Source organism: Typopeltis vanoorti, chromosome 7 (genome assembly GCF_054136105.1).
Source record: "Typopeltis vanoorti isolate ZY-2024b chromosome 7, IOZ_Tvanoo_1.0, whole genome shotgun sequence".
Taxonomy (NCBI): Eukaryota; Metazoa; Arthropoda; class Arachnida; order Uropygi; family Thelyphonidae; genus Typopeltis; species Typopeltis vanoorti.
Genome location: NC_143555.1, coordinates 26953707 through 26974896, shown reverse-complemented (window position 1 = coordinate 26974896; position 21190 = coordinate 26953707). Strand labels below are relative to the sequence as shown.

Sequence of the window (21190 nt, the reverse complement as noted above, 5' to 3'; positions counted from 1 at the left end):
ATAAAAATACACTTTATGTTACACCATATATATTTAGTTATACAAAATTCTAAACATATTATTTTATAAACTAATAATAGGTCAGGTTTTGAATAAATTTTTAATTAGTAATTCTTATTTAAGGAATAATAAATAAATTTATATGAGCCATGATTAATATTTAATAAGCAATGTTAAATGTGAATGAAAAAAAATAAATTACATAACATAGCTTCATTCACAATTTAACACCCATAATACAAAACAAATCTCCTTGCGGATATGTATAATGTTATCCATTAAGGGATTGGACACTACCCAGACTAGTTTCGACCTTTATTGAGGTCTCTTCAGTGGGAGCCAGGCCCAGTGGTGGAGATACCAGGCAGAAGCAATAGTGAGGTCATCTTTACCTATAGGAGATGCCAAAAGGTGTGCACCTTTTTTTTATTAAATTACTCTTGCTCCACCTTAGCTACGAGTTGCACTATCTTACCCCAGTAAGGTAGTACAACATCATATTCAGTCCTGAAGATATTTTCAGGAGTAAACTTTGTTTGCTCACACGTGTATAAGGGATTAAACTAAATTTATTATAGTCTAACCCAAGTGAAAAATAAACTTTCAACATTCAAATGAAGGACTATATTAAGAGCAAACCTTGTTACTTTAATATAATTCAAATAATTCCCTCCCTCCCTACCATATTATATAAATGTTAATGCACTTATCTGAATATAATATCAAGATCCTTACACAGTATCAGACTTTTTGATAAAACTAGACTGCTCTGAATAACACCAACATTTTGAAACATATAAAGAATTGCCATTTAGGAAGAAAATCAGATTCTAACTTTTCTGGGTATAAATATCGGCGTATACAATTAGCGGAAAATATCTCGGAGGAAATAGTGGAAATGAAGACTCTAGGAGCGATTGTGGATAGAGACCTAAAATTTTGGGGACACACTGCTAGAATTGTGAACACAGCAAAACAGATTATGGCAACGATGTGAAGGACACTGACAAGTAGAAGTAAGGAAGTTATGGTTCCACAGTATAAGGCTTTGATTCAATCACATATGGACTACAGTGCACAGATTTTGTAAATTGGTTTTCAAAAGAATGAGGACACAGTGGTAAAGTTCCAGAGTTTTATTGTTATTGCAAGTGTTTTTTGTACAAAACAAGCAGTAAACGGAAAGAAAACAGAGGGTACTAAGGAGTGGATTACTTCCGCACAACTTTTAAGTACTCATAGTCCATCAAATCAGTTATCTTTACAATTAAAAAAACAGCCACGTGAAAGTGCCCGCCATTCCTACTGTACGAAGTAAAGATGGCAGCAACAAAGGCCAATGACAAAAGAGTACCTCGATTCTCATCGGTGCAACACCATCGATCGCCAACAAACTGAATGACAATGTGAAGCGCCGCAGTTGTAAAACTGAAGTTACTGAAAAAAAGGTATTTTATGTGATTTCTGTTGCCACTGGGAATATGCTTCCTGTGCAAATATAGATGAATTGGCAGACAGGCTTTTTATCAAAGTCAATAAGCCTTTCTTCTGCAAAACAGCTACTGAAATTAGGCAAACAAGTCAAAAACCACAAATAACACTTTAATATGATGATCAAAACTTTCTCTTCCAAAATCTGAGCGCTGGAAACAAAACTATAGATACTCGATGGCCAGTGCCTGATCACAAGTGCACCCTTGCCTGCTAATGAACTCCATGCCCTAATCGCATCCACAGTGCGCGTCGATCAAGGGATTCAAGAGATTCAACGCCGTTATTCTGAACTTTCTGATGGAAAATGGTAAATCATTAAAAGAAGACATCAGCAATTAGCAGGAGAATGCAACTTCGATCCCAGAAACATCATCAAATGCCACCGTTTCTGTCCCATAATGAAAAGAAAGGAGGGAACAAACTTTCCATGTCTCCTGAAAGTGACCTGTGACACACCAATAAGTGCATCCAAATTAACAATGCTGATAAACAACATGTTAAAGGACACTTGACCCAATTGTGCATATGTGCTTGAATTGACTTAACATTTGCCCAGAGGGAACACAAACGTCAATTTCAAAGACAACTTGAAGAAAATCGCCAAAATGAAGACCACAGTTGGATCATAGACTACAAACAAGCCAAACTAGTGCAAAAAATCAAGTGATGCCACTAGTAGCCACAAGGACCCTTGCGATCAAATACATGCCTCACAGAACTTGCATATCCACTTCACCAAATTTGTAGCTTTAACTCCAACCTTAACAGTGTGCACTACCATCTGCAGTCCACCAAACCTCAACTTACTCTTTTAGCAGAAACTCAAATCTCACTTTCTGCCCAGCACTATCCATCTCAACCTTCCAAACTACACATGGTTTAGCTTTCGACAACAGGGTGGTGTCTGTGCACATATCCATTCTGACATACCTGCCAGAGAGCACCTAACCTACAATTGCCCAACTTTGGCCTTCTTTGGTTGAAAACATTTCTTCCCTTCTTCTGCAGCTTCTCCCACTTAAGTGTGGTCACTGTTGATGATGAGTCTCCTCCACATCCTTCTGTCTTGGGCTGTCACCACATCCAACTTCTTCATCCTTAAGTACTCTTCTACCAGTTCCCTCCATCTCTTCTTTAGCCGCCCATGCTTCCTCCTTCCTTGCACATCCATCTGCATGACCCTTCTTCCCACATATTCGTCCTCCCTCCTCATCACATGACCAAACCATCTCAACCTTGCCTCCTTTATCTTCACTCCTAAGTTCGTAACTTTCACTGTTCCCCTCACATAGTCATTTCTCAGACGATCCTTTCTGGTCACACTGCACATCTACCTAAGCATTCTCATCTCTGCTACTTCCATCCTGCTGATGTTATTTTTCCTCACGGCCACAGTTTCTATAGCATATGTCATAGCTGGCCTCACTACTGTCCTATAGATTTTGCTTTTCAGATTGATTGGCACACTTATCGCATAACACTCCGGCCATCTCCCTCCAGTTCCTCCAACACGCTTGTATCCTGCATCCCACTTCCTTCTCAGTTCATCCATCTTCTTCCACTGTTGAACCTAAATAGCTAAAGTCCCTCACCTCCTCCATCACAATATTAAACAGAAATGGACTTAATGCTGACCCTTGATGCAAGCCAACTGTTACTTGAAAACTTTCTGTCTGTCCCAGACAGGCCCGAACACTTCTATTCACATTTCTGTACATCTATTGCAACAACCTGACATATTTCTCCAGAACCTTCTTCTCCATCAGACACTTTCTCCAGACCAATTAATACCAGATGTAGCTACCTTTGCTTCTCTCGAAACTTTTCCATTATCTGTCGTACCCCAAAGATAGCATCTGTGGCCGACTGACCAGGCATGAAGCTAAATTGCTCTTTTGCAATCTCCACCTCCTTCCTCAGTCTTCCATCAAGAACCCTTTCTAGGATTTTCATTGTGTGGGACTTCAACTTTATTCCTCTGTAATTTTTACAGTCTTGTGCATCCCCTTTACCCTTGTAGATGGGAACAAGAGTACGCTCCCTCCATTCCTCAGGTATGGAGGGAGAGTACTCAGCCAAACTCATCTGATATCTCTATCGCCACCAACCACTCTGAGCTCTTTACTTTCCACTCCTTAAAATTTAATTTTCTCCAGTCCCACTCACCTACCAATGAAGTCATCATCTAGGAGATTACAATGTCCATAACACCAATGTATCACAAAAAGTAATCCTCACCGGCATGGAAAAATGCATTCTCCACCACTTCTCTGAATTGCCATCCCCTAACTAAACTCTGGTTCTCCAAAAGATTTTGCCAAGGCTGTACAAATAAAAAATCAATCAAAATACAACTGCTTCATATCAAGAACTCCATCCACCTTTAATCTTATACTGATGATTGAAACTGATGGAAGAAATCTATCAATGCTTCCTAAACAGAATGTGAACACACAAAAAGCAGGAAACTTGCAGCCTGCCCAAATGGCAGCCATGCCTTTTGGTCTCTTGGCAAAGCAACTGGTTGTGACTTTTGCCCTACACTATTCCAACCCTATCATGCCCAGATTGCTCTATTGCATCATCACCCACAGAAAAAGCTAATCTCCTGGCTTCATACTTTGCCTCCAATGCATGCATAACTGACAATGGCAAATGCTCCCCCCCCCATATCCTTTTGCCAGAAAAGGATCAGAAATCTATTGTCTAAATTAGACACAAAAAAGAAAAAAAAATCTAGCCCTGATGGCATTCCTGGCTCCTATCCTATGTCACCTGTACATACTCTCTTACTCTACTGGTATATACAGGGTGTTCGGGATAAATTTGACATATTTATAATTAATTATATTTTTCCGTAAGTTACATGTATTAACACACACTTCTCTTCATTTAAAAGTTTGGACCCTTCTTCATTCATATACAAGATGTCAGAAAGGATGGATAGCTGGAACCCACCTGAATCATGGAAGAGAATAACTTGTATCATGATGATTCGTGCCCGCCATCAAAATAAGGATATTACGACTGCTGCCCAATGCTCCCTGAATACAGTAAAAACAATCAGGCATGAACTAGAGACTTGCAATGGTGACTACGAGGATGTAGCAAGAAGAAAGATCCCTAGCAGACGATCTGATTGCGTTCGTACAGCAGAATTCCTCGCAAATCTGCAGGAACAGGTGTTGAAGAACCCTGGCATTGGAATTCGGGCTTTGTTCGTGGAGTTGCTAACTGTAGTCAAGCCCTGGATAACAAGGGTAGCCAAAGGTAGGCCGTATGTATGGCAGCAGGATTCGGCCCCTTGCCACACCTCTGGGAAAAGTCAAAAATGGTTGTCTGAAAATTTCTACGACTTCACCAGTCCAAATGTTTGGCCTCCAAACTCCCCAGACCTTAACCCCATGGATTATTTTGTATGGGGCGCAGTTGAAAAAGACACCAATCGCACTTCCAGTAATACAAAAGCCCAGTTAATGGATAAAATTAAAACAGTTTTTGCGGCCCTTCCCAGGGAGACTGTAGCATCAGCTTGTTCGAGGTTCCGAAGCAGAATTGAAGCTGTGATCGATGCTAATGGTGGTTATTTTGAGTAAATCTTGTTGATAGTATTGTAATTAACTCTGCCTGTAATGTTTTTTTGTCAATTCATTAAATTTAATAGATACAAAGAAGATTTTCTTTTTCCTTACGAAACTGTCAAATTTATCCCGAACACCCTGTATATTCTAAAGCCTGGAAATTGGCCTATATCGAACTCATTCCTAAGAAGGGCGACAAATCACTGCCATCTAACTACCACCCTATCTTACTCACCTCAGTCCTATCTAAAGTGGTGGCGAAAACCATCAATTCTCAACTCCTACACTACCGTGAAGGCACACAGCTATTAAGCAACCACCATTTTGGATTCTGCCGCTGCTCATCAACAGGAGATTTACTCTCATATATCACCCATCTCTGGACAAATGGCATGGAGAAATTTGGTGAATCTCAAGTGGTTGCACTTGATATATCTGAAGCTTTTGACCAGGTCTGGCACAAAGGCTTACTAAGCAAACTCCTATCATTTGCTATCCCTCTTGCTTCTGCATATCAATGACCTACTTCAGTTGATCTCGAACACCATACACAATATTGCAAATGACAGCACATTGTACTCTTCCCTTTCATTTGACAAACCTTACTCTACACAACTCACTTCAACTTTCAGAACATCAAGCACCACTGCCCTCAATTCTGACCTCCAAGCTATCCTTCAAAAGGGCTCAGAAAACCTCATCAACTTCAATTCTAGTAAAACCCAGTTCTCTCTTATTTCTCACAAAAAAGAACCATTTTCATCTAGTTATTTTTGATAACACTCAAATTGCCAGACAAGATGCGATTTCTCTTCTTGAAATTATCCAGAGTGAATTTATTAAGCTTTTCCAAATGTCTTTTAATATCATGCCTTGATTTCTGTTGAGATTAATAAATTCACTGTTTAGCAGAACTCAATTTCGCGAAAAAAAATAAAACGCGATCTACAAACAATGACTAAGTATCCATGCTCTTAATGTCACGTGTCTTTTCAATTTTAATTAATTCTACTGTTGTTACTGCATTCTTTTTTTAGCATTTAATGTTAGTGAAGTGAAGTCCTGAAGAAGTCAGACAGACTCAAGCTGGTGAAACTTAGACGATTGTATACATATATTTATAAAGAATCATGATCCAATAATAAATCCAAAGAAAATGTCTTATACTTCACCCTGTTGTATGCCAGTGTTTGCTGTTAACTTGAGCTTCACATGCATTATTTCTTGATTCCTGTCAGCAAAGCATTCTTCCAATCCTAATAAATTTATTTTTGCATCATCATAAGCTTCAGTTTGAATTCTTACTTTCCATGTGACATTCTGTCAAATGCCTTTCCAAGGTACAGTAATACTGTGCTGTACAATAATTTATTGATTTACCTTCTCCTATTCTGTTGTCACTTTATAATGAAATGTACCAGATATCCCGAAACTCATCCTCTAGTTTAATCTTCATCATAAGAATAAAAGTCACATCAACAGCTTCCTTGGCCTCCAAAAAACATGGTATCGTGTTTTTTTAAAACACTGCTTCCATGGTGAATTTTTTACTATTATTATGTGACATCTGCAAGGATGTCCAAGGACTCTCTGTAAGAGTGCACACTACCCCACTGCACACAACTCATCATCTGTCACCTACTTAAGCCTACAACTATACAATGACACTACTGCCATCACCACACGCCATTTACTGTCCACTACAAATAGTATTTTCTGTCTGTAAATTGAATGTATTCTCTAGGTCGATTTGTCTGTATGCGAGATGAAAAACCTATGTTTTCAGGAGAAAAAACAAGACTACCTCCAAATGAAATTGGCTAACTCGCTTTCAGCTGAAAAAGCACATATAAAGATTTCTGTTATTATAACTAGAATTAACTTCAGGTCTCTTTTCCAAATAAAGGTTACAATGTACTGTTTTTCTTAAAGCTATGCTAAGGAGGCACTTATTAATAAACACACAATGTTGACAAAACATATTTAAACACCTAGTTGAGGCAAAAAAAAAAAAAAAAAAAATGTTTCAATTACATTGCTAGTAATGCATGAGACCCACCTTTAGCCTGAATGATGGCAACTACCCTCTGGGCATGCTTTCAACCAATTTTTGATATGATGCAATATCCATGCTATGTGATTTTTTATCCTGATTTCATATAATGATAACAGCTTTGTTTAATTCTTCATTATATATATATATATATATACACCCTATGTCCAAAAAGAAACCGAACTTTTCGAAAATAGAAGAAACTAGTGGCGTCACCTGCTGTATCTTTTTTGGTGTCGAAAGCAGCAACCTTCATTAGTGTTGTGCCAACTCTTTATGACATTTGTTTCATTAGAAGAGCCAAGTTATAATGCCAAGAGTATCTGGTTCGACTAACGGTTGTCACGATATTCATGATGTACGTGACAAATTCTCGCTATCAATCACTTCAAAAACTTCGAGATAAAACTCACCATTGACCCTTTGGCCAGGCGAGAACAATTTTTTAATTTTTACTTTTGACTTCTCCACTGACTTTTTTTCGGATGCCCCTCTTCTGGTGGTCTCCACTCAGTACTCTCACCGTATATGCTTTTTGAAGCATCTGATGCATTTCGATAAAATTTAACACAAAAGTCAATCGCAGCTCTCTGTTCGAAACTCATTTTCTGACAGTTCGTCAAAACACACTGCCACTCTTTGCATTATAACTCGGCTTCTAATGAAACAAATGTCATAAACAGTTGACACAACATTAATGAAGGTTGCTGCTTTCGACAACAAAAAGATACAACAGGTGGCACCACAAGATTCTTCTATTTTCGAAAAGTTTGGTTTAAAGCTTTCTCTTATTCAAGTTATCAATCACGTTCAACATCTCATGTTTGGCCTTTTCTGTACTCTGTATGTTCTTATACATCTTATCAGTGATACATGAACATTATTATTTAATGATGACTGCGATTATTTTGATTATGATTATGTGACTGTGATTACTGACATCATTCTTCACCACAAGCGACTAAAATGGAAATGGGCTGGATATCTATCCAGAAGAGAAGATGAGTGATGGACAATACTAACGAACTGGATTCCAAAAGAAGGGAAACAAGGCCGAGAACATCCTAAAAGAAGGTGGAGCGATAAATTGTCAAATTTTTTTGGGAAAAATTGGTCAACCATTGTCAAGAACAGAGAAAGGTGGAAAGAACTGGAGGAGTGGACAGAAAATGGTTGAAAAGAAGAAGAAGAAAAAGTAATTATTTTCACATGTGAAAACAAATCAAAATCATCACAGCAACTCTCAATAAAATAAAACCATTAAATCTACATCCTAGGTAAGTAGACAAGCACCTTTTTTTTCATAATTTGAATATACATTATAGACCAATTCAAAATACACTGCTGAATTACTTAATAAGTAATTGTGGATAATCATTTAATTAAAAATTAGATGTAACTAAATAGCTGAATGACTACAGAAATATAAAATACTAATCAGTATAATACAAGATGAAAAAATAACATAAAAAATTCTTGATATTTTTATTGCAAACTTTTAACCTGTATTTCAGACATGTTTTGTACAAAGATGAAACAGCAATTAAACAATTAACAGTCGACATTTTCCTAACTTAGAAAAATAAATAAATTAATTAAATTAAACATGAGGAAAAATTAGCAAATAGAAATAGTACTAACTCCCAAGGAAGGATTGTTGTCATATTCCAGAGAACTGAGCTTTGTGGAGATAGCATGTGTTCAGCAAGCCCTGGCTATTCAAGGCTAAAGTTCATAGTATTGAATGTGCAATTTATATTCTCAATAACAAATAAAAGCAGATCTGCAGATTGTCGGTAATAAGATAAACCACTTAAGCAAGAAATCTGGTAAACATCCAGAAAACCAAGAGTCCTTAGGAGATGAGAAAAAGGTGAGAATTTTTTCAGGATAAAAGGCAAAAAAAAAAAAACTTGGAGTTTTTTCAGAGTTTTTGAAATTTTGTAATGTGTTCACAAATTACTCACACATTAGGGATGAATCATCAATGAAACATCTTGCTGATGAATGTTTCATTGATGAGATGTCACTGAAATCATTTGATAAGAAAGTTGAGCTAAAATGTTGCAATTCTTTCTATAGAAGTTCATCTGAAGAACAAAGATTTGGCACCGTGTATTAAGGTCTTAATAGTTTCAATTTTTTTGACTAGGATAATTAAAAGAGCAGCCTGCATGATTCTTCTTCAGAAATATTGAAAATTGCAGGTTGTCATAGAGTCAATGAACAATTAACAAATTCAAAAAGCCATTTGATTGTCTTTTTCTAAGGTGAAATGGATTCATTCCAAATTGCAAAATCATCATCGTCATACCTATACCATTGTGAAGGTTTCAGTGAAATACTGTTGAGAAGACATCTTTCAAAGTGTTCTATAAAATAGTCGGTAATAGTAGGAGAAAGTAAATTACCCATAGCTATCACTTCAATCTGGTGGTAAAATGTGTTTTGAAAAGTTAAATACCCATAGTGAATAATAAAGTCAAAATGTTTGACAATATCAAAAGGAAATTCTTGCTGAACTAATTTTGATGGTAACTGATAAAGGAATATTAGTCAACAATGAGATTATACAAACTGATCATAACATCAGAAGGGCCTAGATGAAGATCATCAATCTTGGTTTTAAAATCCAAAGTGTTTTAATATAAGTTGAAGACTTTCCTGTAGAAGTACCCAATAAAGTGGACAAATATTTAGATAACTTATAAGGACATCCGAGGCAATCAATAACAGACCTTAATGAAACATTTATTAATCTTAGGCAAACCATGTAATCTAGGAGAATGTGCATGGAAGGCCTTTTTCTTCAATTCTTTATCCTATGCAGAACTATTATCAATGAAAATATTAAGCATACTGATCTGGCAACCAGCAAGATCAAATCAGAGGCCTGTAAGTAGAACAGTCTTGAAACAAAACCTTTCTATATCATTCTCATCTAGGGGCTTTTGTAATAATCAAATTTTTGTTCTTTCACAAGGACTTAAGAGATTTAAATTCTGAAAAGAATAGACTGGGATGAGATGGTTTAGCATTGAAGATTTCATACTCTGAAATCAAATTCCAAATTCTGTTGGCTGAGAAATAGAATAAAGACCTCTCTCTCTCTCTCTCTATATGCAGTGGAAAAAATCTAATAATGGTAACTTTTTACGAGAAATGACAAAATCATGCCCTTTGGATAATATCAAAATCTCATCTTGAATTAGAGGATGGCATCAATGCAACATCTCCACCAGGCATAGATTTCTCTGGAATAAAACAAGAATCCTTCATAAGAGCTGATTTTTTATAGAATATCTTTATAAAGAAATTTGTGACAATTTGCTCCATTCTGCGAACTTAAATAGATTGTTTAATTGCTGTTCCATCTCTGTATACTGAAGATGAATGAAAGCATTTGTTGAAATTTTATAATAAAAAATATCTATCAAGATTATGCATGGGTTTTCCATTTTATATTATTCTTATTAGTATACCTACTCAAAGTATTCCAATTTTCACCTGATGCATTACTACAAAACCATAGATAATTCTATCTTTGGAAACTTTGCATCCAGAAGCTGATCTTTCATTTTTCTAAATATAGGTGCGTTTTTGCATTTTTTCCCAATATAACTAGGATTCATCCGCATTGAACACCTGGTCTGCACTATAAATGTTTATAAACTTTGAGAGTTTTTGTTTAATAAGATTTCCATCCAATGGAATTTTCTTGAGTGCAATCATCTATCCAAATCATTAGAGATTTCTCCATTTTTTTTCCATTAGAATATTACGTACACGAGCAACGCACTTTGCACTTGTGTTGAACCTTATTACACAAGACAAAATGAACTAAATCATAAGATGTTCATAAACTATTAAATGTTCATTAGCCAAAGTACCAATGACATATAACCTTCATACCACATGTTGAATTAGCAACTCTGATCTACTCTCCTAAAGACAGAAGAATGCAAAACTGGAGACTGAGAATGGAAATCTTTTAAGAGAGTAGCATGGGTTAAATGGGAACTTAGTAACTTGGTTACATAATTAGGTAAAATACATTTCATAATAAGGTAACCAGTGTGATGAACAGCAGAGATACTCATGTAGTGATTTATCTGGATTTTACTAAAGCATTTGATAGAGTACAACATGATAAACTACTGTTGAATTCAGCAGGATGTGGATGGATAGTCATTTAATAACTTAGTTATAGGGATGAAGCATCTTCTCCAAAAATAAAGGTGACAAGTGGGGTACCAAAGGGTTCTGTTCCATTCTGGGATCACTGAACAGTGGAGTATAAAATGTTTATTAAGGTACCAATATTCAGTGCAGTAGTTACACCATGATTCTCAAATGGAGATTAAAAGAGTGCACCTGCTCAGAAATTTTTATACCATTTCATTATACAGTCATCCCTCGACTTACGTCCGGGTTCCGTTCCATCTGGCAGGACGCAAGTTGATACATTAAATCAACAGAGTTATAGGGGTTAGGGACTTAACCATAATAAGCACACTGTCATTTTAATTTTTAAACATTATTATAAAACTGTATTGTGTGTTACTGCCACTATTCCAATGAGCTTTGTTTATTCCTCTTCTTCTTTTCATCATAAATTTGCTCATAGCAAGCAAGCACATCATGTACATTCGTTTCTACTTCCTTCCCTCCTTACCATTGTAATGGTACATTAGCCATGAGTCCCCCCCCCCTTTTTTTACGGGTGGATATGGCACCATCTAGCCCCCCCCCAATTTTATCTGGGCTCCAGAACAGGCACAGGCTGATGAATCAGGCTTATAGCTGGGTCAGTATTCCGTGTGTGTTCACGAGGCTGATTTGCCTGCTTGCAGGATGAAAAACCCCAGATAAACTGGCAGAAAAAACCCTGCTGTCCATGCCCAAGACCAGCTAACTTGGCTATGGCTGAGAAAGATAAACTCCTCGCGTCGTCGACGGGAATCGAACCTAGGATACTCCTTCCCCAGGCATATGGTTGTGAAGCACAAAGCCACTAGGCTAACCGCGTGGACCGTTTTTCTACTAATATGTAGCATTCATACTGGGGTCCATGTCTTCAACCATTTTGAGAACATCGCTAACTGCAGAGAACATTTCTGCAAGCTTCACTGTGAATTGTTTAACTACCTCTCCTTGTTTCTCTTTTCTCTCTTCTGCAACAGTTGTTCCTCCAGTTTGACCAATTCTTCGTTGGTCAACTCTTCAGGGGAACTTTCTATGAGTTGAATTATGTCGTCATCATTCACTTCAAGATTCAGATTTGTTTGCTAGGCCCACTATTACAAACTTCTAAAATCATGCACAAATATTTTTATTGTCTTTTTCCATATGCCACTCATACATTGAGAGGCCACTTTGTTCCAAGCCACAGCAATATTTTTAATATTGCATGGTAAATATTGAATGTTTTCCAGAACTGCACGAGCGTCTAGCCATTTCCTTCAGTGGCAGAAATGGCTTGTGAAAAACTTGTCCATAGATAATAAGCCTTAAGCACTGCAAGAACTCCCTGATCCATCGGTTCGATCAATGAAGTAGTGTTCAGAGGGAGAAACATGTCCTTGAACTTTGTGATGATCACCGCTATAAGACTTAAAAGACAGATGATCTGGAGTGTTATCTAGAATTAATAAAATTTTAAATTCTACATTTTCTTTCACACAATAGCTTTTTATTTCACTTGCATAACAGTTGATTAAGGTATCCTCAAACAATTTTTGAGTCATCCACGACTTCTTATTGCTCCAATAATGAACTGGAAGTATGCTTCCTAATGTTTTTGAAGATTCGTTGATTCTCACTGTGCCATATCACAAATGGTTTCAGTTAATATCCAGCCATATTACCCATAATAGAATCGTAATACGGGCATTAAGAGCTCTGAAACTAGGTATAGATTTCAGCTTTTTGTGGTGAATGTCTGCTCGGGCATTTTTTTCCTAAACAAGGAAGTCTTATCCATATTAAAATAATTGCTATGGCAAATAATTTTCCTCTGTAATAATTTTATCCAATTTTTTCACAAACTCCTTGGCAGCCTTCTTAGCACTTACAGATTCTCATACATTTTCACATTATGTAGCACAAAACTCTGCTTGAATCTCATCACCCAACTAGAAGCAGCATTGAATTCGTAGTCATAATCAGGTTCTGCTTTCTCCTTCAACACGTTGAAGAGACTTAGTGCCTTAACAGTTATAGTCACAGTGCTAAGGGGGTATGATCTTTTGGTTCAGGTCCTCTATATTTAGCAGAAAATGTTATTTATTCCATTATGGGATCACAGACGTATCTTCAAAAGGACGTAACTCAAATGGATGTAGGTCAAGGGATGACTATTATAATTTATACAATATTTGCTAAATGGTTCTATATATCTGTCAAAATACACAGGTGTTAATATTCAACAATTACCTGGACCTATAAAAAAATCAGTTTCTTTAAAGAAACTTTATCTAAAAATTAAAATATTCATTAATGTTGAAATGAAACTTAAATAAACTTATTTTTTAAAAGATCAGAGATTTGAAGAATATCTTACCTTAGTGAGCAATACAAATAAAGTATCGACTAGTGGTGTTTTAATATTTTCCACAGCAAAGCTGTACAGTTCAATATACGTTTTCACTGATGCACATCTGGGTCTAAAGAATTTAGCAATAGAGTTCCCTGCTGAAGTATACTTCAGAGCCAAAGTGAAGAGATTTTTTAATTCATCTTCTCTGCCATCTATAAAATTCTAGAAATTGCAATATATATATATATATATCTTTTTTTGGAAACACTGAACAACTATACATCATAATAGATAGTCGACAGCTTAAAAGTGTAGCATGGAATGAGGAGTTAGGTGGAAAAGAGATCAATGCAGCTTGGGTATAATGTAAGAACTATCTAGTAGAAGTAATGTCTAAATGTATTCCAAAGGTTTCGAGGCTAAATAAGATAGGTGTGAAATGGGTGGATACAAGTTTATGGAGATATTTAATGAGCGGTTCTTAAAGATCTCTCACCTTTGTGAATGTGACATCATGGAGAGTTTTGAGAGAAGCAGATGAGGAGGAGAGACTGAGTGAGTAAGATATATGCAGAATTGAGTACACTAGATGTTAATAAGGCTATGGGACTTCATGATATACCATCATGTATTTTGTAGGAATGTGACAGAAAGTTGACATTTGCCTAGGCATATTTGCATAATATGCCTAGGCAAATATTAATAATGTTTAATATTCATATGTTTAATAGTCTTACACTGGGTCAAATTCCAACGACGTGGAAAGAAGGCAAGATTGTACTGCATCATAAGAGAGGTGACAGAACTTGAGCATCATATAAGATGTTGATTAATTTTAACAGTATAGATGATAACACAGACTGATAAGAAAATAACTATTTATTAACTTATTGCTGATATTTCACTGCCATTACTACATCAAATGGGAAGAACTCTGGACACCTGCATCAGTGAACATAAAAGATACATCTGGCACTATCACTATGGCAAGTTGGGCCTAGAAGACCATGCTTTGGATACCCCCTGTACACAGGATCAACTGGAAGAAAACAAAAGTACTGCACAGAAGCTTTTACAAGTCAGAGAGAGATTGTTCTTAGAAGCAACAGAAGCCTTGAAACAGACTCCGAATCTCAACGAATATGGCTGTATAAATTTGCCTGAGATTTGGGAGACAGTCATCTTAAGACATAACAAGTACCTGCTTTCTGTTTTTTTTTTTTTTTAGATAGAGGCGCCTAATTAGTCTTTGTGTTGTTGCTACAATTTTGTTAAACTAGTCCCTTTGTTACACCATGCTGTTGTAATTTTGCAACAAACTGCATTTTTGTGCTCTGAAGATGCTGGTAATAACAACAGCGAAATATCAGCAATAAGTCAATAAATAATTATTTACTTATAATTCTGTGTTCTGATATATACCATCAAAATTAAACATTTACGATGAACACATAAGCCATGCTACACGTTTGAGACAATATCTTCACAAACACAATATTGTTTAAATGGAAGTTGAAATTGGCGTGGCAAATGAACAGGTTAGCTTTCTTAAAGAGGTGCCAAGACACCAATTTAATACCTAACTGTGTGAAAATTAAAAACAAGTTCCACTCAGCCAAAGCCTAACATATTTATAAACAAGAGAGGTACAGAAGTAACTGAAGGTTAAACAGTGTTAGATTTGATTCTAGTGTTAGTTAAAGATAACTATTCTGAATCTGGTTGATGACATGACCATTCAGTACTCACTAGGGAAGTGACTAAGTTCATGAATGTTCCATTTAGAAAAGGGAAAAATATCGACAATGCATGAGATGCATTTAAAAAAATACTTAAATGATGCAATATCAGAATTTGTCCTGAGAGTTTGAAGAATAAATATGGTAGCAGCCAAATGGATGTGTAATCTTATTAAGTGAGAGAATTGTAAGAAACGGATGATGTAGAAGGAATACCGTCTGCATAAGGATGATATCCGTTATGAAAATTATAAGCAGCAGGCGAGAAGAGTTACTATTGTTGTACAGAAAGCTAAGTTCAAGCATTAAAAGAAACTCAGATCTGGAAGCTAAATAGAACCCACGAGATTTCTATCAATATGCTCATAAGTAAACGAAAGAAATATGAAAGAATAACTCTTCTGAATTCAGATGGTGTAAGGGAGACAGACGAGGAAGAAGTTGTTCAACAAATGAGTACCTGTTTTGTTAAAAGCTATCAACTGGTGTATGCAACATTCAGTTCACTGCTACTGCTTCTGATGGAACTCAGATGTAGGAAGAGGAAGTATTAGAGCTGTTGCACACATTGAATAAGAATTTAGCAATCGGGACCTAACGGGATATCAGCATGGGTGCTAAAAGTGTCTTCAGACGAACTGGCTCTTTCTTTGACCAGGCTATATAATTCGAGTCTCAGAACAGGTAAGATTCCACAGGAATGGAAAGAATGTATGGTAATCCCATTGCACAAGGGTAGTGCAAAGACCGATGTACCTAACTATCAACCAATCAGCATCTCAGGAGTGGTGGTGAAGATTTGGGAAACGCTGGTTAGAGCTAGCATTCAGAGATGGGTTGACATTGAATCATACTTCGCAATGAACAACATGGGTTTAGTAAGAGAAGGGCATGTTTTAGCAACTTGCTCACATTCCATAATAATGTTACCATTGTATTAGACAAGGGGAATGGATACAATATGATACTTTTGAATTATGCTAAGGCTTTTGACAGAATACAGCATGGAAGACTGTCGCATAAAATGGAGAATATGGGTTTGGATTATAAAATATTAGTGTGGTGAAAAGGATGGCTGACTGACAGATATGAAAAAGCAGTATATGGGGGATGTGAGTCTGCAAGATTTAAGGTAACTAGTGGTGTACCACAAGGATCAGTCCTTGGGCCACTGTTATTCAGTCTGTATATTTAAAGATATTGAGAAAGATTTGACAGGTGACATATAGTTATTTGCTGATGATGCAGTACTTGCAGAATGATTTGAATAGACAAGAATGTGGGCATGGGAATATGAATGTCAGTAAATGTAAAATCATGCACATTGATATGATGAGATATCCAATGTCATATTATGTTGGTGGGATGATGCGAGAAGAAATCGATGAGGCTAGAGATCTTTGAGTGTTAACAGATAGGAAGCTGAAGTTCAGTGCTCATGTAGATTGCAAATATGACTCAGAAGATAATTGCAATATTGAAATGAATGTTCACATATAAAGATAAAGATGTCATTTTGCCTCTTTACAAGGCCTTGATAAGACCTCACCTGGACTATTGTGCGCAGGTCTGGTCTCCTGGTTTCCGTTGTGATGCTGATATAGTGGAGAGAGTTAAAAATTATACCAGGATTGTGGAATACTGATTATGAAGACAGACTGAGAATTTGTAGACTGCAGACACTAGCAAACAGGAGAAAGAGGGGGTGATATGATTGAGACTTACAAACTTTTGAAAGTTATACAGGATTTAGTTGATGGAATTTTTAAATTTATGGATGGTGGGGAAAGGATAAGAGGGCATCCTTGGAAGCTGAGAATGAATGCCACTAAGGGGATGAGGGCTACAATTTTCTCTCATAGGGTGGTGTGTGATTGGAATGGATTCAAGAATAAGTATGATAATAGCTGGTGCATGTAGTATGTGACCTCCCTCAATGAGTCCCTTACTCCCTGGAGGTCTCTCTTAACAATACTAATAATTTATGGCATGCGGTACTCTCTGAAATCAGAGCATATAACTTGTAAGGGAAAAAAGAATCCGTGAGAATGATATTTAAAAGTGGTGTTTGTCTTTGTTGTGTTCAAGTGCAAGATGTATGACATAAGCAGCATAATTACAACATTCCTATGGCATCTAACACACATTAAGAGGATTAGGAAATAGAACAGTATAACCAACAGATGATTAACGATTCTTCAAGATCAGCCATCTGATCTTGAACCAATAATTGATGAAACTTGGAATACACCTTTCTAAGTGTTTGCTAAATAGCTGCTGTACACTAGTGGTGGGGTAACTGACTTCTCAGAGTAGTGAGGAGTAGTATAGTGTAGAATACTCATATTAAAATTCAGAAATCCTATGAATTTAAAAATTAAAACAAATGAATTTAAATTTAAGAAATTAATAATATAGTATTATTTAGTACAGCTATTTAAACACATACAGTGATGCCTCGTACTTCAAACGCTTGAGAATGTAAGAAATTTGATTCACAATTCGAATGGTGTGTCAATGTTCGAGCCATAGTCCAGGAACTCCTTTTAGTGTGGATAAACGAGAAGCGATTAAATGGTGACATTATTACTGAGAGAATTATTTGTGAGAAAGTCAAACATCTGTATAGTGGACTTAAGAAACGCACACCTGAGACCAGTACTGAAAATCGGAAGTTTAAAGGAAGTAGAGGCTGGTTCGATAAATTCAAAAACGAATTGGGATCCATAGTGTTGCCATGCATGGATAGGCTGCAAGTGCCGATGTAGAAGAAGCGGACAAAATTTGTAAAAACCTTTAAGGAGTATGTGGATAGTGAGGGATTTGTATCTCAACAGGTTTTTAATTGTGATGACAATTAAAATATATCACAAAAGAAGAAAAGACGACACCGGGATATAAACCTATGAATGATAGAATTACTTTGCTACTTTGTGGTAATGCTAGTGGAGACTGTAAGATAAAGCCTTTGCTCATTTACCATTCTGAAAATCCACGCGTTTTTAAAAAGAACAATGTCATAAAGAGCAAATTCGGTGTTATGTGGAGGGCCAACATGAAAGCGTGGGTTACCAGAGAGTTTTTCACTGAGTGGATTTATCAAGAATTTGCTCCCACTGTAAAAGCTTATCTAACTGAAAAAAACTACCATTAAAAGCTCTTCTAGTGATGGACAATGTTCCTGCTCATCTCCCAAATTTAGAGGAGGATTTAGTTGGTGAACTCAGTTTAATCAAGATAAAGTTTTTGCCACCCAATACCACTTCTATCATATAACGCATGGACCAGCAAGTGATTTTAAATTTCAAAAAACTGTATATTAAGGCTATGTTTCAAAAGTGCTTTGAAATAACCAATGCCACAGAACTGACTCTTAAAGAATTTTGGAAAGAGCATTACAACATTCTTCATTGCTTAAGGATCATCGATAAGGCACGGAAAGAAGTTTCTATTAAAACAATGATTTCTGCTTGGAAAAAACTCTGGCCAGATTGTATTTCAGTCAGTGAAGTAGTAAGCTGTGAAGAAGAGTCTGCTGTAAATAAAACTGTGTCTTTGGGTAAAGCTATGGAAATAGAGGTGAGTGATGAGGATGTAGAGGATTTAATAGATGATCATAAAACCGCAGAAGAACTGCAACATCTTCACAATCAACAACAAAAAGAAAAAGAAATTTTTATGGAAGAGAAGGATGCCAAAAGATGCATTTCCAATGCCGATCTTCAAGAATTGTTCTTAGTTTGGGTTAGAACAAGCTATTGTGGAAAAATGGCCCTAATAAGACAGTAGTGACCAGGAATATCAACTTATTCAATGAAAACGTGATGGGTTATTTTAAAAATATCAAAGAAAACAGTCAGCAAAAAACAACATTAAATAGATTCTTCTCTGCAGAAAAAAGAGAACGTGAATTAGCATTCTCAACTCCAGCTAAGAAGTGGAAAGAAGACGCTTAACAACGGGAGCATTATTTTTGTCTTTGTGATTTTTATATTAAAAAAATATTCTTCACTGTTATTTTTATATCACAATGTTTAATTTTTAGTTTAAAACTTAATTTTAGTTTTAATTTTTTTTACGTTATTAACATTAAAAAACCTAAAATAGATAAAATAAAAAAATTATTGAATTTTTTTTGGATATGGGAACAGATTATTTCGCTATTATTTCTTATGTAAAATCTTGATTCAGACTTCGAACAATTCAGTTCGAATGGGTTTCTGGAACGAATTAAATACGAACTACGAGGCACTACTGTATTTCGTTTTGTATGTTAAAGTAAGATGTTTCTGTGTTCACATTGTCATGCATACTGATACAAAAAGTGCCAAAGTAATCACTATATTTGTGTTGCTAAAATAACTTAAGTGCACTTACTTCAAGGTTAAGAAAATCTGAAATGAAGAACTGTTATTAATTCTATGTGTTTCTATAGAAAATTATAGTTAATAAACATTCCTGAACTGCACTCAAAACAGTAGTATAGTGCAGAACGGTAGTGTGGAGCATAATTTGAAGTACTGTATTTCTGACCATTGGTGGAAGTAAAAAGAACACAGCATAATGGGAATTGTGAAGTTTGCATCTTCAATATATGTAAATTGAACAGAAAGTACAAAATTAGAAGAGAAGTTAGAAATGTAAGACTGAAAGAAGATATCCTTTAAAAGTGATAAATGAAATTTTTTTTTGTAAATCCATATATTATTTATCTGGTTAAAAACTGAAAGAAACTTTTTTTGCTTTTCGGTTCATATAGAAATATGTCCACTTGCATTGTTTAAGATTCTCAGTCTGAAGGGAAATTGGAATATGGTTGTTGGAATATGGTTTTAGTTATTTTTTCAGAAGCTTTCATATAAAGGCAAACTGTAAATAGCTTTAAGTTGTTTATTCAATGGAGCTTGTTGAGATTTTCATGTTGTTGTCTTGTCCTTTGAAGAGTCTTAGATGTTTCTGTGTGCTCCTTGAACTGCTTAGGCTATGTTGATGATTTTGTTTGTATAGAGCTGTTGTTCAGGATTAGGATCTATTTCTTGCAAGGCTGCTGTGATTGCCGGACAGGTAAAGATGTGAGTGGGTGTCAGTTCTGTATTGGAGCAGTTGTTGCAGTTTCTATATGTTCTCGTATCATCTGTATTGATCTTCATTCCTCTATAATGTCCTGTTCGTAGTCTTGCTATCATGGTGGAGGTCCTTCTGTCAGCACTGATTTCAGGAATTTGATGTTGTATCACTGATTTCAGTGGAATTAGTTTAGCTTTTGCTAGTGCATTGGCATCAGCAAAAGTTATCATATGAGAGTCTTGTTGGTTGAGTTCTCTGGCCTCTTTTGCTAATTTATCAGCTGCTTCATTGTAATCAATGTCTAAATGAGAAGGAATCCATTGTAAAATGCAACTTTTACCTAAACACTTTAGTTGATTTAAGAGTTTATGGATGTCTTGTGTGAGCTTGGTATTGCCATTTTTGATTGCCTCCATAGCTGATCTTGAGTCACTGTAAATTATAATTCCTTCAGATTGTTGAGATGATGACAGTTTTAAGTAGGCTTCTAGTGCTTTATTTATTGCGTAGAGTTCGCTGGTAAAATTGGAAGCGATTCTCCCAGATCCAACTTTTATTGAAAGTTTTTCACCTTTCGGGAGTAGAAGGAGAACAGCAGCGCCTCCATTAATCATATTGGTGTCTGACGATCCATCAGTATAACAAATAACCTGTTTGGAGGATGAAAAAAGGTTGATAGTATTTAGACCTTTTTCTTTGAGCATTTCTTTTGGTTCTT

At 36.0% G+C, this 21190-nt stretch overlaps 1 protein-coding gene across 3 annotated transcripts in view; it reads right to left on the bottom strand.

Moving 5' to 3' along the window:
* The window catches only part of Epg5 (ectopic P-granules autophagy protein 5), a 923436-nt gene that overhangs the window by 301338 nt on the left and 600908 nt on the right, over positions 1–21190 (bottom strand). For all 3 annotated transcript variants that reach the window (XM_090395201.1, XM_090395199.1, XM_090395200.1), the window contains exon 32: positions 13691–13888. In XM_090395201.1, coding sequence (XP_090251327.1) covers positions 13691–13888 — 198 coding nt within the window. The remainder of the gene's footprint in view (positions 1–13690; positions 13889–21190) is intronic.